This window comes from Geotrypetes seraphini, chromosome 1, assembly GCF_902459505.1.
Source record: "Geotrypetes seraphini chromosome 1, aGeoSer1.1, whole genome shotgun sequence".
In the NCBI taxonomy this organism is placed as follows: domain Eukaryota; kingdom Metazoa; phylum Chordata; class Amphibia; order Gymnophiona; family Dermophiidae; genus Geotrypetes; species Geotrypetes seraphini.
The window spans coordinates 536,280,564-536,293,014 of NC_047084.1; the positions used below are offsets into that span (position 1 = coordinate 536,280,564).

Below are 12,451 nucleotides of genomic sequence, written 5' to 3' on the forward strand. Positions count from 1 at the left end.
ATTTATTTCTTCAGTGGCTGATTTAGTATCAGAGACTAGAGATTTCAACTCGCGTATTTCAGCAAGAATTTCGGAGGCACTTCCGGTTTCGGGTCCCGGCAGCAGCACTTTCGATGGCGACGGGGGGTCAGGTTTGTGGCGTTTATAAACTTTCTTGTCAGCCATTCCCGCCCGTGAAATTTAGCGATTCTAAGTATTAACAGTGTAAACTTGCCTGTTCTTTGATTTTTACCGCGATCGTAGCTGCGAGTGCTGCGCTGCAAAGTTCAGTTCGTGATCGGGTGCAGGAGCTCCACTATTAAGCCGCCATCACACGTGGGCTCAACAGCGCCCCCTCGGCACATTTTAGTTTTGAGAATCTGCCTCTCAGAGTTCTCCAAAACACATTCATGGAAGTGTATGTAATATATTCCACAAGATGCAAGATACCAAAACACAACCAGGGACCTAGACAGAATAGCAGAGGTGGCTTGTGAGGAGAAAAGAAGAAATTTCACAAGATCTGGAATTGTGTTGCTCTCTAACCTGTAACCCTATAGTTGTGATCAGGACTTGCAACAAGTGGTCCAGACTCTTGGGGGCTAAATGGCATTACAGGACCGACAAAGGAAATAGAAGTCATGGTCCCGCTGGGGACGAGCGATCACAACATGATCAACTTTAGACTTGATGTCAGGAAGGGAAAACGTACCAAAACCTCAACCACGACCTTAAATTTTAAAAAGGGAAGCTACGATAACATGAGAGCCATGGTGAAAAAACGGCTCTGGAAAAAGATGGGCAAAGTTAAAATGGTAGATCAGGAATGGTCCCTACTGAAAAATACTATCACAGAAGCACAAAGCCTCTACATTCTGCGGATTTCCAAAGTAAAGAAAACTAAAGGCAAAGGAGAGCTGGCATGGCATACTAGAGAGGTGAAGGAAGCCTTAAAAGAAAAGAAGGACTCCTTTAAAATGTGGAAACGCAGAAAAACCGAAGCTTGGAACAAACACAAAGATGATCAGAAGAAATGTCACAAGGCGGTGAGGGTTGCCAAAAAAGACTACGAGGAGAAAATAGTGCAAGAGGCCAAAAATTTCAAGCCCTTCTTTAGATACGTAAAAGGGAAAAAACGCCACAAAAGAGGCGGTGGGACTGCTGGACGACTAGGGAGGTAAAGGGTACATCAAGGATGACAAACAAATTGCAGACAGACTGAATTCCTTCTTTGCGTCTGTCTTTACGAAGGAGGACACCGCAAGAATACCTGAAACCCTTGAAAGTATTCAAGGGAGTAGTAGAGGACAGCCTCACCACAGTAGAAGTGGACTTGGACCAGATATACCATCAGATCGACAAACTTAAAATTGACAAATCACCTGGACTGGACAGAATTCACCTGAGAGTCTTAAAAGAACTGAAAGTTGAAATCGGAGAACTATTGCAAAAACTTGCCAACCTGTCAATTAGAACTGGACAGATACCAGATGACTGGAAGATAGCAAAGGTCACGCCGATATTCAAAAAAGGATCGAGAGGAGTGCCGGGCAACTACAGACCTGTGAGTCTCACATCTGTCCCTGGAAAGATGGTTGAAGTATTGATTAAAGATAGCATAGTCCAGCACTTAGATACACATGACCTAATGAGACCCAGTCAACATGGAATCAGGAAAGGGAAATCATGTTTGACGAATTTACTTCAATTTTTTTGAGATAGTGAACAGACAAATATATAGTGGAGAACCGGTGGATAAGCGTTCAATAAGGTTCCACATGTAAGACTTCTCAGAAAACTACAAAGCCATGGAATAGCGGGAGACATACTATGATGGATAGGTAAATGGCTGGAAAACAGAAGGCAGAGAGTGGGCATAAATGGGAAGTTCTCGGACTGGGAGAAAGTGACTAGCAGTGTGCCCCAGGGCTCGGTACTTGGGCCCATCCTATTTAATATTTTCATCAATGACCTAGAAGAAGGAACATCCAGTGAGATCATCAAGTTTGCAGATGACACAAAGCTATGCTGAGCAATCAGATCGTGCGCCAACATCTGGAATACTGCGTTCAATATTGGTCGCCGTACCTCAAGAAGGACATGGCGGTACTTGAGAGAGTCCAAAGGAGAGCAACCAAACTGGTAAGAGGGCTGGAACACTGCCCATACGCCAAGAGGTTGGATAGTCTGGGGCTCTTCTCTCTGGAAAAAAGGAGGCTCAGGGGAGATATGATAGAGACCTTCAAGATCATGAGGGGCATGGAGAGGGTGGATAGGGACAGATTCTTCAGACTGAAGGGGACAACAGGTACGAGGGAGCATTCGGAGAAACTGAAGGGAGATAGGTTCAAAACAAATGCAAGGAAGTTTTTTTTCACCCAAAGGGTCGTGGACACTTGGAATGCGCTACCGGAGGAAGTAATCAGGCAGAGTACGGTACAAGGATTCAAACAGGGATTGGACGGATTCTTGAGGGATAAAGGGATCATGGGATACTGAGAGAGGTGCTGGGATGTATCACAGGTATAGAAAGCTAACCAGGTAATAAGTATAGAAACCCAACCAGGTCGTGCATGTGCAAGACCGGAGGGTTAGGACTTCGATGGGAAGCTAGGACTTAAATGGGAAACCAAGGTGGCAAGGGGACCCCTTCTGGAGATTCAGACAGGTCGTGACCTGTTTGGGCCGCCGCGGGAGCGGACTGCTGGGCAGGATGGACCTATGGTCTGACCCGGCGGAGGCACTGCTTATGTTCTTATGTTATGTTCCAGAGCGACTTGTGTTGATTGGAGACATGGGCAGAGAAACGGCAAATGAAGTTTAATGTGGAAAAGTGCAAAGTGATGCATTTAGGCAGAAGGAACACAAGTATAGAATGTCAGGTGCAACTCTGGGAAAGACCGAACAAGAAAAGGACCTGGGTGTACTGATAGATAGGACCCTGAAACCGTCAGCACAATGCGCGGCAGCGGCGAAAAAGCAAATAGAATGCTAGGCATGATAAAGAAGGGAATCACGAGTAGATCGGAAAAAGTAATAATGCCGCTTTATAGAGCAATGGTCAGACCACACTTGGAATACTGTGTCCAACATTGGTCTCCATACCTAAAGAAAGATATAAAACTGCTGGAGAGGGTGCAGAGACAAGCAACAAAGCTAGTGAATGGTATGGAGAAACTGGATTACGAGGAACGACTTAAGAGACTGGAGTTGTTCTCCCTTGGAAAGAAGAGACTGCGAGGGGATCTGATCGAGACTTTCAAAATTCTGAAAGGAATCGACAATTTAGAGCAAGAAAAACAGTTATTTACAAAGTCCAATGTGACACGAACAAGAGGGCATAGACTGAAGCTGAGGTGGGACAAGTCCAGGACAAATATCAGGAAGTTCTGTTTCACGCAGCGAGTGGTGGATACTGGAATGCTCTCCCAGAGGAGGTTATTGCGGAATCCCCCGTTCTAGGATTTAAGGGTAAACTAGATGCACATCTCCTTATGAGAGGCATAGAGTGATACGGGTGTACCTGGCATAGAGTGATAGGGTATACCTGGCAGGGCCTCCGCGTGTGCGGATTGCCGGACTTGATGGACCTAAGGTCTGATCCGGAGATGGCAGTTCTTATGTTCTAACAGTGCAGAACTGTGAAAATTTCCAGAATGATTCTTACCTGCAATGGCATTCTCAGAAGTTCAGGTGTCTGAAATTCCAACATGTTCTGAAATCGCAGTTTGCTAAATAAACGGAAGCAGATTCCAGGTCTACAGCGCCCAGCTCTATCACAAAAAACTGATTTTAGTAGACATACTATACAAGTTAGGAACACTGCATTAAGCATTTTGCTTACTTGACAATGAAGTCATTGAACCCATATACAATGCATTAATTCCCCACTTAATTCAGTAAGCTACTAATCTTTCATGTATACAAATTTAGGTCAAACAATCAAAACAGAGGTAAAATCCAACAGGTGGAACACAAATAAAAAGAAACTGGAAACAAAATGCAAAGTCAAGAGCAGAACACATGGTACAGGTTTTGTATGATTCAGGTCACTTTATTATGACCTGGCACGGACACATAATGTGATCTGAAATATAAACAATATACACTTCCCCCTTCATATTCGCGAATTCCGTATCTACAGATTTGCTTATTTGCGGTTTTAAACGAAAAAAATTACTTTCATTTTGTGGGCTATTTTAAGCCCTGCAAGCCCCCCTTAAGCCTTACCTGGTGGTCTGGAGGGTTTTCGGGGCAGGAGCGATCTTCCCACGCTCCTGCCCCATGCAGATCGCTCACAGGAAATGGCTGCCTTGAGCTCCCGTAGTCTCTCGAGCCATTTCCTGTGAGCGATCTGCACGGGGCAGGAGCGTGGGAAGATCGCTCCTGCCCCGAAAACCCGCTAGACCACCAGGTAAGGCTTAATGGGAGGCTCACAGGGCTAAAAATAGCCAGGGGAAGCGAGGAATAAGGGCAGAACTGGCCCGAATATTATTTGCGGTTTTTCCATATTCGCAGGCCAGCTCTGCCCCTAACCCCCGCGAATATGGAGGGGGAAGTGTACAATGCTTAGTATGCATAAAGCATGCCATGCTGGATATAAAACATATGAGGGTGGTTTGAAAAGTTTAGTAAAAAAGTTAAACAATATAGTCTCCATCAAGGGGAAGATTCTATAAACGGTAGTGCTGCCCAATTCAGGAAAAAAAATTTTGATTTGATTCAGCTTATTGAATCGATTTTTTGATTCGATTTTCCTGCCCAATTGGGTGTTTTTTTCAAACATCCTGGTGGGTTTATTTTATAGCCTCTTCACCCCCTTTGCCCTCTCCTACCCACACTGGTGCTGTGGTGTAAATGAAATAAACAAACAAAAAAGGCTTTTCCTCTCTCTGTTAAATCCTAGCTCACGTTCGCAGTCTAACATCAGCTCTGGCAGGATACACCTTCCAAATCTGACATTGTAATCACAAAACAGAAAATAAAATTATTTTTTCTACCTTTTGTTGTCTGGTCATTATTCAAATCATGATGGTCCCACGCCCTGGTTGTCTTCTGATAACTTGCTTGCCAGGGTCTCCTGCCCATTTGTCATTTTCTTCTTTCTCGGTGCAAACCATCCATCTTCCTTTTTATTGTCTCCATCCCCACAGCTGCAGCGATGGATCCCACCATCCCCAGATCCACCATCTCTCCTTTTACTAAGTACCCTTTCATCCAGAATCTCTCCCTCCTTCCCCACAACCCCAGGGTTCACCATCTCTCCCATTCTCTTCCCAACTACCCTCCTATCCAGTATCTCTATCTTCCCCCTCCATACCATTCCTTGTGTCCAACTTCTCTCCCTTTCTGTTCCGTCAATCCCTAAATCCCATTGTCCACCATCTCTCTCCCTCTCCTCTGTTTTTAGACCCATTATTTCTTTTCCCCAAAGTCCAGCATATGCACGTCTCTTTGAACCCCTCTTCTCTCCATCCCTCCCTACACTTCTACGCCAGGGCCTCCTCCCCCGAAGGCCTACACCCCCTGAAGGTTTACACCTCCCCCCCCCCCCCGAAGGCCTGCATGTTCCCTCTGGCCTCTCGGTCTTACCTTTACTTTAATTACAGCAGTGGAGCAGCCTGCAGAGAGGATCGCCGGTGCTTTAGCAATCCTTGCAGGCTGCCGTCGTCTTCAGGAGAACGTTCAATCTGCTGCGATCCTGCCCATGTCAGAGGAGGGGCGGGACTGCAGCAGAGTGAACGTGCTCCTGAAGACGACAGCAGCCTGCAAGGATCACCAAGTAACGATGATCCTCCCTGCAGGCTGCTGTAATTAAAGTAAAGGTAAGAGGGGGAGGCCAGGGGGGAAGCTGGAGAACACCAGCTCTTCCTGACTGACCCTCCCCCCTCACCCCCGAAAGCAGGAGTGACAATGGATGGCCAGCAAGAGGCAGCACTGCCGGTCCTGCTTTAGGAGAATGAAGGTACAGGGAGGAGGGTTGAGCCCTGAATTGGCCAGGCCAATTTTTTTTAAAAACCAAATCGATTTGAATCGATTCACCCGAAGTGAATCGATTTGAATCGGGCAGAACTAATAAACGGCACCTAAATCAGCTAGTGCCTAAAAAAAATGCTGCCAGCCACATGTCAATCACACTTAAGCGCCATTTATAGAATCATGGCTGGCGGTGTCTATGTAAAAACTTAGGCACCTGAAATGTAGGCCAGGGTTTTAAAGGCCTTCATTTCAGGCAACTAAGTTTTTGGAGAAACACAGTGGAGCTCAAATCATGCTCTGCTCACAGAAATATCTACAAATGAATTATGTGCCACTAAGCGATAGGCGCCTATCTTTTATGAACTCAAATAGGTGCCTATTGCCCAATTTTTTTAAAAAAAATTATTAAGGCTATTAAGAGTATTTTAAAAATTAACCCCTCCTTTTACTAAGCCACAGTACAGGTTTCTAATGCAGCCCAGAGCACTAAATGCTCTGATGTTCCTAAGAGCATTGGACCAGCGTTGGAGCATTTAGTGCCCTGGGCTGCAGTAGAAACCTCTACCGCGATTTACTAAAAGAGGGCCTAAGTTAGGCGCCCTTTATAGAATCAGCCCCATAGTCCAGCAAGTTTCCAGTTTTTTTTTCGTTCCGTGAAAAAATAGGTTTTGTCAAATTCTGCAAAATACTCATTGACATCATCAATGATTTAATAATAATAATAATAATAATAATAACAACAGTTTATATACCACAGGACCGTGAAGTTCTATACGGTTTACAATGATTTAAAAAAAATGCTACAAATTGAGTAGAACTTACATAGTTGGAGATTAGTGACTAACAGTTTATGAGATCAGTTGCTGTGGGAGAGATTGAGCAGATCAGCTATCTAGGTATTCAAGAACAGATATGTTTTTAGGTGTTTCCTAAATTCCCCATAGTTATTTGCTTGCATAAGTAATTTTTCCAGGTCTTTGCCCCATAATGCTGCTTGATAAGAGAAAAGATGTTGATGGTGTCTTTTAAATTTACATCCTCTAACCGGTGGGGAGAGGAATTTCAGGTGTGAGCGTCTCTTATGTCTATTGATTGAAAAGGAGAAGAGGTCAGTTATATATTTAGGGGCTAAACCGTATAGTACCTTAAAGCAAAAACATCCCAGTTTAAACTTCGCATATGCCTCTATCGGCAACCAGTGCAGGAGTCGGTAGGAAGGGATTATGTGATCGGACTTCTTCAACCTAAAAATCAACCTGACCGCCACATTCTGCACCAGTTGTAGTCTCTGCATGTTCTACTGGGAGATATTACAGTAATCGCCCAGATGGGCGATATTACAGTAATCAAGATGGCTTAGTATAAGGGATTGTACCAGAATTCTGAATGATGAAGCATCAAAGTATGCTCTAATGGACCGAAGCTTCAAGAGAGTAAAAAAACCCTTTCTAACCAATGAGTCCATTTGGTTAGAAAGGGTTAGGTTCATGTTTAGGCCTTGTTCAGGTTTCATGGTTAGGCCTTGGTCCAGTATTACCCCCAGAACCTTCATTGTAGGTTGAATAGGGTAACTTAAGTTTGTTGATGTTTTAGTGACAAGTGGGTGTGGCGAAGCTAAAAAGAATTTAGTTTTTTTCTGAATTAAGCTTCAGTCTAAATTCAGACATCCATTTTTCCAATCAAGTTTAGTACTTCTGTTGCCATAGGGGTAGCTTCAAAGAGAGAAGTAGCGAATGGGATAATGATTGTAAAGTCATCTGCGTAACTAAATAATTTTATCCCCCGCTGGTCCAGTTGCGCGCCTAATAATGACATGTCAATATTGAAGAGCAGTGGGGATAATGGTGACCCCTGTGGAACGCCAGAGGGGTTATTCCAGGTATTAGAGAGGTTGTAATTGAAACTTACTTGATAGGCACAGGACATAAGAAAACCTCGGAACCAGTCTAATACCTCTCCTCTGATGCCAATTGCGTCTAAGCATTGTAACAATTTCTCGTGATCCACCAAGTCAAAGGCCAAACTCATCAAATTGCATGATCAGGGCATTATGGCCCTTGCTGAATATGGAGCGTAAGTTATCCAAGATGGCCACAATTACTGTCTCAGTGCTAAACAAAGGTCTAAAACCAGATTGGGTTTCATGTAAAAGAGAGAACTGATCAAGGTATTCCATCAATTGGGTATGTACCAGTCATTCCATGATTTTTACAAAGAATGGAATGGATGCCACTGGTCTATAGTTGGTTACTAATGCTAATGATTGTTTACGATTTTTTTGAATTGGGGTTATTATAATGTGACCGTTATTAGTAAGGAATTTTCCATTTTTGAGATTATTGGTCAGGTAATTTCACAAAGTTAGTTTAAAGTCTAAGACCACAAGAGGACATCCACTCAAGCTCAGGGGAGGGAAGTTTCGTGGAGACGCCAGGAAGTACTTCTTCACGGAGAGAGTGATTGAGCACTGGAACAAGCTTCCAGTGCAGGTGGTCGAGGCACGCAGCATCCCAGACTTCAAGAACAAATGGGATACCTATGTGGGATCCCTGCGAGGTCATGCCAAGAGATAGGGTCACTAGGACTGAATGAGCGGGTCAGTAGAGTGACAGTATAATCACAATTATACTTTCAGGGGTCAGTAGACTTAAGAGGATGGGTAAATAGTGTGGGCAGACTTGATGGGCTATGGCCCTTATCTGCCATCATGTTTCTATGTTTCTAATGGAGCTGCTTTCATAATATCAGGGGGACAGGAATCCAGAATGCAGTATGATTTTGTGTACTTGTTATATAGTTTGATGTAATTATTACATTCTAAATCTTGGAAGGAATTCCAAATCATATCTGCTGGTATTTCATTTCCTTGTATGTTGGCTATTTGATGTGCACATATGTCATTTATCGAACAGTTATTTCTTAGGTTTATAATTTTTGAATCAAAATGCTGTGTTAGATCGTTTGCTGAAGGTAGCTTAATATTATGCATGGATTGAGTGTGGTGTGTGGTGTCAAATAAATTTGTAACCAAGTTGAACAATTCTTTTGTGTTGATTCCTTTCAAGCTAGTATTGGATGTTTCAATTTTAGATGAGTAAAATGCTTTATGTTTTTCTTTTGTCAATTGTTTGTAGCTCTTTATGTTGGATCTCCAATTGTTCCGCTCTGACATTTTTCCCATTTTTTCCAGATCTTTTCTAGTCGTCTTACTGATTGTTTCATTTTTAATAGTTCAATGTCAAACCATTTATTATATTTGAGCAATTTTTACTATTTCGTTTAGGGGCAATTTTAGCTAAAATGAATGTGCTTGTTTTCATCCAGCTAATGAACTGTGGCGCCATCTCATGAAAATTTATCAAATTTTTCAAACCACCCTCGTAACTATGACTTAAAAATTACATATAAAATATGTAAAAAAATGAATAGTTAACTGCTTGATGTTCATTCCTGAGCAACCCATAGGAACAGAATGGAGAGCTCGACATTTAATGTGCGATGCTCGGCAGTATAACTTTATAAAAAGACCTGAATGTTGGTAGTACCTGGATGTTTGAAGTCCTTTTCCTTGTTTTTCTGAACAATTAACACACATTGAGGATTGTTTTTAAATATTGTCGTTTATTGTATTATTACCCATCAAATGTAATTTTTAAATTGTTCATCGCTTAGAAGTATGATTAAGCGATTAATCAAAAAAAACTATTAAACTTGAAACTTATGCTTCACTTTCTATTGTGTTTACTTGAAATATGTAGTTTATACACAAGTGATTAAAGCTTCCTTTTTAATTAACCAGAAAATTCTAAAACTAGCAAGGCCCACTAAATTTCAGTGGAGAAATCTGTGTCTGGAAAGCACAGTTACTTACCGTAACAGGTGTTATCCAGGGACAGCAGGCAGATATTCTTAACGTATGGGTGACGTCACCGACGGAGCCCCGGTACGGACCTTTTTAACTAGAAAGTTCTAGTTGGCCGCACCGCGCATGCGCTGGTGCCTTCCCGCCCGACGGAGGAGTGCGTGGTCTCCAGTTAAGATAAGCCAGCTAAGAAGCCAACCCGGGGAGGTGGGTGGGTCGTAAGAATATCTGCCTGCTGTCCCTGGATAACACCTGTTACGGTAAGTAACTGTGCTTTATCCCAGGACAAGCAGGCAGCATATTCTTAACGTATGGGTGACCTCCAAGCTAACAGAGAGGGAGGGGGGATGGTTGGCCATTAGGAAAATAAATTTTGTAACACAGATTGGCCGAAGTGTCCATCCCGCCTGGAGAAGGCATCCAGGCAGTAGTGAGTAGTGAATGTGTGAACTGAAGACCAAGTGGCCGCCTTGCAGATTTCCTCAATAGGCGTAGAGCGGAGGAAAGCCACAGAAGCAGCCATAGCTCGGACCCTGTGGGCCGTGACAGCTCCTTCCAGCGACAGGCCAGCTCGAGCATAACAGAACGCAATACAGGCAGCAAGCCAATTGGACAGCGTCCGTTTAGATACAGGGTGACCCAGACGGTTAGGATCGAAGGTCAGAAAGAGTTGAGGAGAGGAGCGGTGAGCCCTGGTACGGTCAAGGTAGTACGCCAGGGCACGCTTACAATCCAGCGTGTGAAGAGCCTGTTCCCCAGGATGAGAATGGGGTTTAGGGAAGAAGACAGGCAGTACGATGGACTGGTTGAGGTGAAAGGCTGAAACCACCTTAGGAAGGAATTTAGGATGGGTACGCAGAACCACCTTGTCATGGTGAAAAACAGTGAACGGTGGATCGGCGACCAGTGCATGTAGCTCACTAACCCTCCTGGCAGAGGTGATGGCAATGAGGAAAAGCACCTTCCATGTGAGAAGTTTGAGCGAGGTAGTAGCAAGAGGCTCAAAAGGAGGTTTCATGAGGGCTGACAAAACCACATTGAGGTCCCAGACGACGGGGGGAGGCTGAAGGGGTGGTTTGATATTGAAGAGGCCTCTCATGAACCGGGAAACCAGAGGATGAGCCGTGAGGGGTTTTCCAAGAATAGGCTCATGAAACGCAGTGATGGCACAAAGGTGCACTCTGATTGAGGTCGACTTGAGGCCAGCGTCGGAGAGAGAGAGCAAATAGTCCAGTACAGTTTCCACCGCCAGGGAGGTGGGATTGTGATGATGAAGGAGACACCAAGCGGAGAACCGGGTCCACTTCTGATGGTAACATTGGAGTGTGGAGGGTTTCCTGGAGGCATCCAAAATGCGACGGACCGGCTGAGACAGGTTTGCTGGAGAGGTCAGCCCGAGAGAAACCAAGCTGTCAGGTGGAGGGAAGACAGATTGGGATGTAGCAGAGACTGATGTTGCTGCGTAAGCAGAGAAGGAAACACAGGAAGAGGAATGGGCTCCCTGGCGCTGAGTTGAAGCAGGAGGGAGAACCAGTGTTGTCTGGGCCACCGAGGAGCGATGAGAATCATGGTGGCCCTGTCCTTGCGGAGCTTGAACAGGGTCCGCAACATCAGAGGAAGTGGAGGGAAGGCATAGAGGAACCGATCTGTCCAGTTGAGTAGGAAAGCATCCGGGGCCAGACGATGTGGAGAGAAGAGTCTGGAGCAGAACTGGGGCAGCTGATGGTTGTGAGGAGCTGCAAAGAGGTCCACCTGTGGAGTGCCCCATCGAGCAAAGATGGAGTGGAGAGTGGGAGGATCCAGGGTCCACTCGTGAGGTTGAAGGACGCGGCTGAGCCGGTCGGCCAGGGAATTCTGTTCGCCCTGGATATAGACGGCTTTGAGATACAGATTGTGGGCTGTGGCCCAGGTCCAAATTCGGAGGGCCTCCTGACAAAGGAGACGAGATCCGGTGCCACCTTGCTTGTTGATGTAGTACATGGCGACTTGGTTGTCCGTGCATAGGAGAAGAACCTGAGGATAGAGAAGGTGCTGGAAGGCCTTGAGAGCATAAAACATGGCTCTGAGTTCCAGGAAATTGATGTGATGTTGATGCTCCTGAGGGGTCCAGAGTCCCTGGGTGCGTAGATCCCCCATGTGAGCTCCCCATGCATAGGGGGAGGCATCTGTGGTGATGATCATGGAATGAGGGGGCGGATGAAGAAGGAGGCCCCTGGAAAGATTTGAGGAGTTCAACCACCATTGAAGAGATTGCTGAAGAGACGATGTTACAGAGATGGGATGAGAAAGAGGATCCCTGGTCTGCGACCATTGGTTGGCGAGGGTCCATTGTGGTATTCTCAGATGGAGTCGCGCCAGAGGAACCACATGGACTGTCGAGGCCATGTGACCCAAAAGAATCATCATCTTGCGAGCAGGGATGGATGGTTGGAGGAGTACCTGTCGACAGAGGTGAAGCAGTGTCCGGTGCCGGTCGGCAGGAAGGAACGCTCTCATGGAGTTGGTATCGAGAAGAGCTCCGATGAACTGAAGGCGCTGCGTGGGAAGCAGATGCGACTTGGGATAATTGATCTCGAACCCCAGGAGATGGAGGAAAGAGATGGTGTGGTGAGTGGATTGCAGCACAAGTGG

The 12,451-nt window shown here is 45.1% G+C and overlaps 1 protein-coding gene across 5 annotated transcripts in view; it reads right to left on the reverse strand.

Annotated features, from left to right (window-relative positions):
• The window catches only part of YTHDC2 (YTH domain containing 2), a 217,440-nt gene that overhangs the window by 95,206 nt on the left and 109,783 nt on the right, over positions 1-12,451 (reverse strand). For all 5 annotated transcript variants that reach the window (XM_033929088.1, XM_033929090.1, XM_033929087.1 and 2 more), the window contains one exon: positions 3,647-3,752. In XM_033929088.1, coding sequence (XP_033784979.1) covers positions 3,647-3,752 — 106 coding nt within the window. The remainder of the gene's footprint in view (positions 1-3,646; positions 3,753-12,451) is intronic.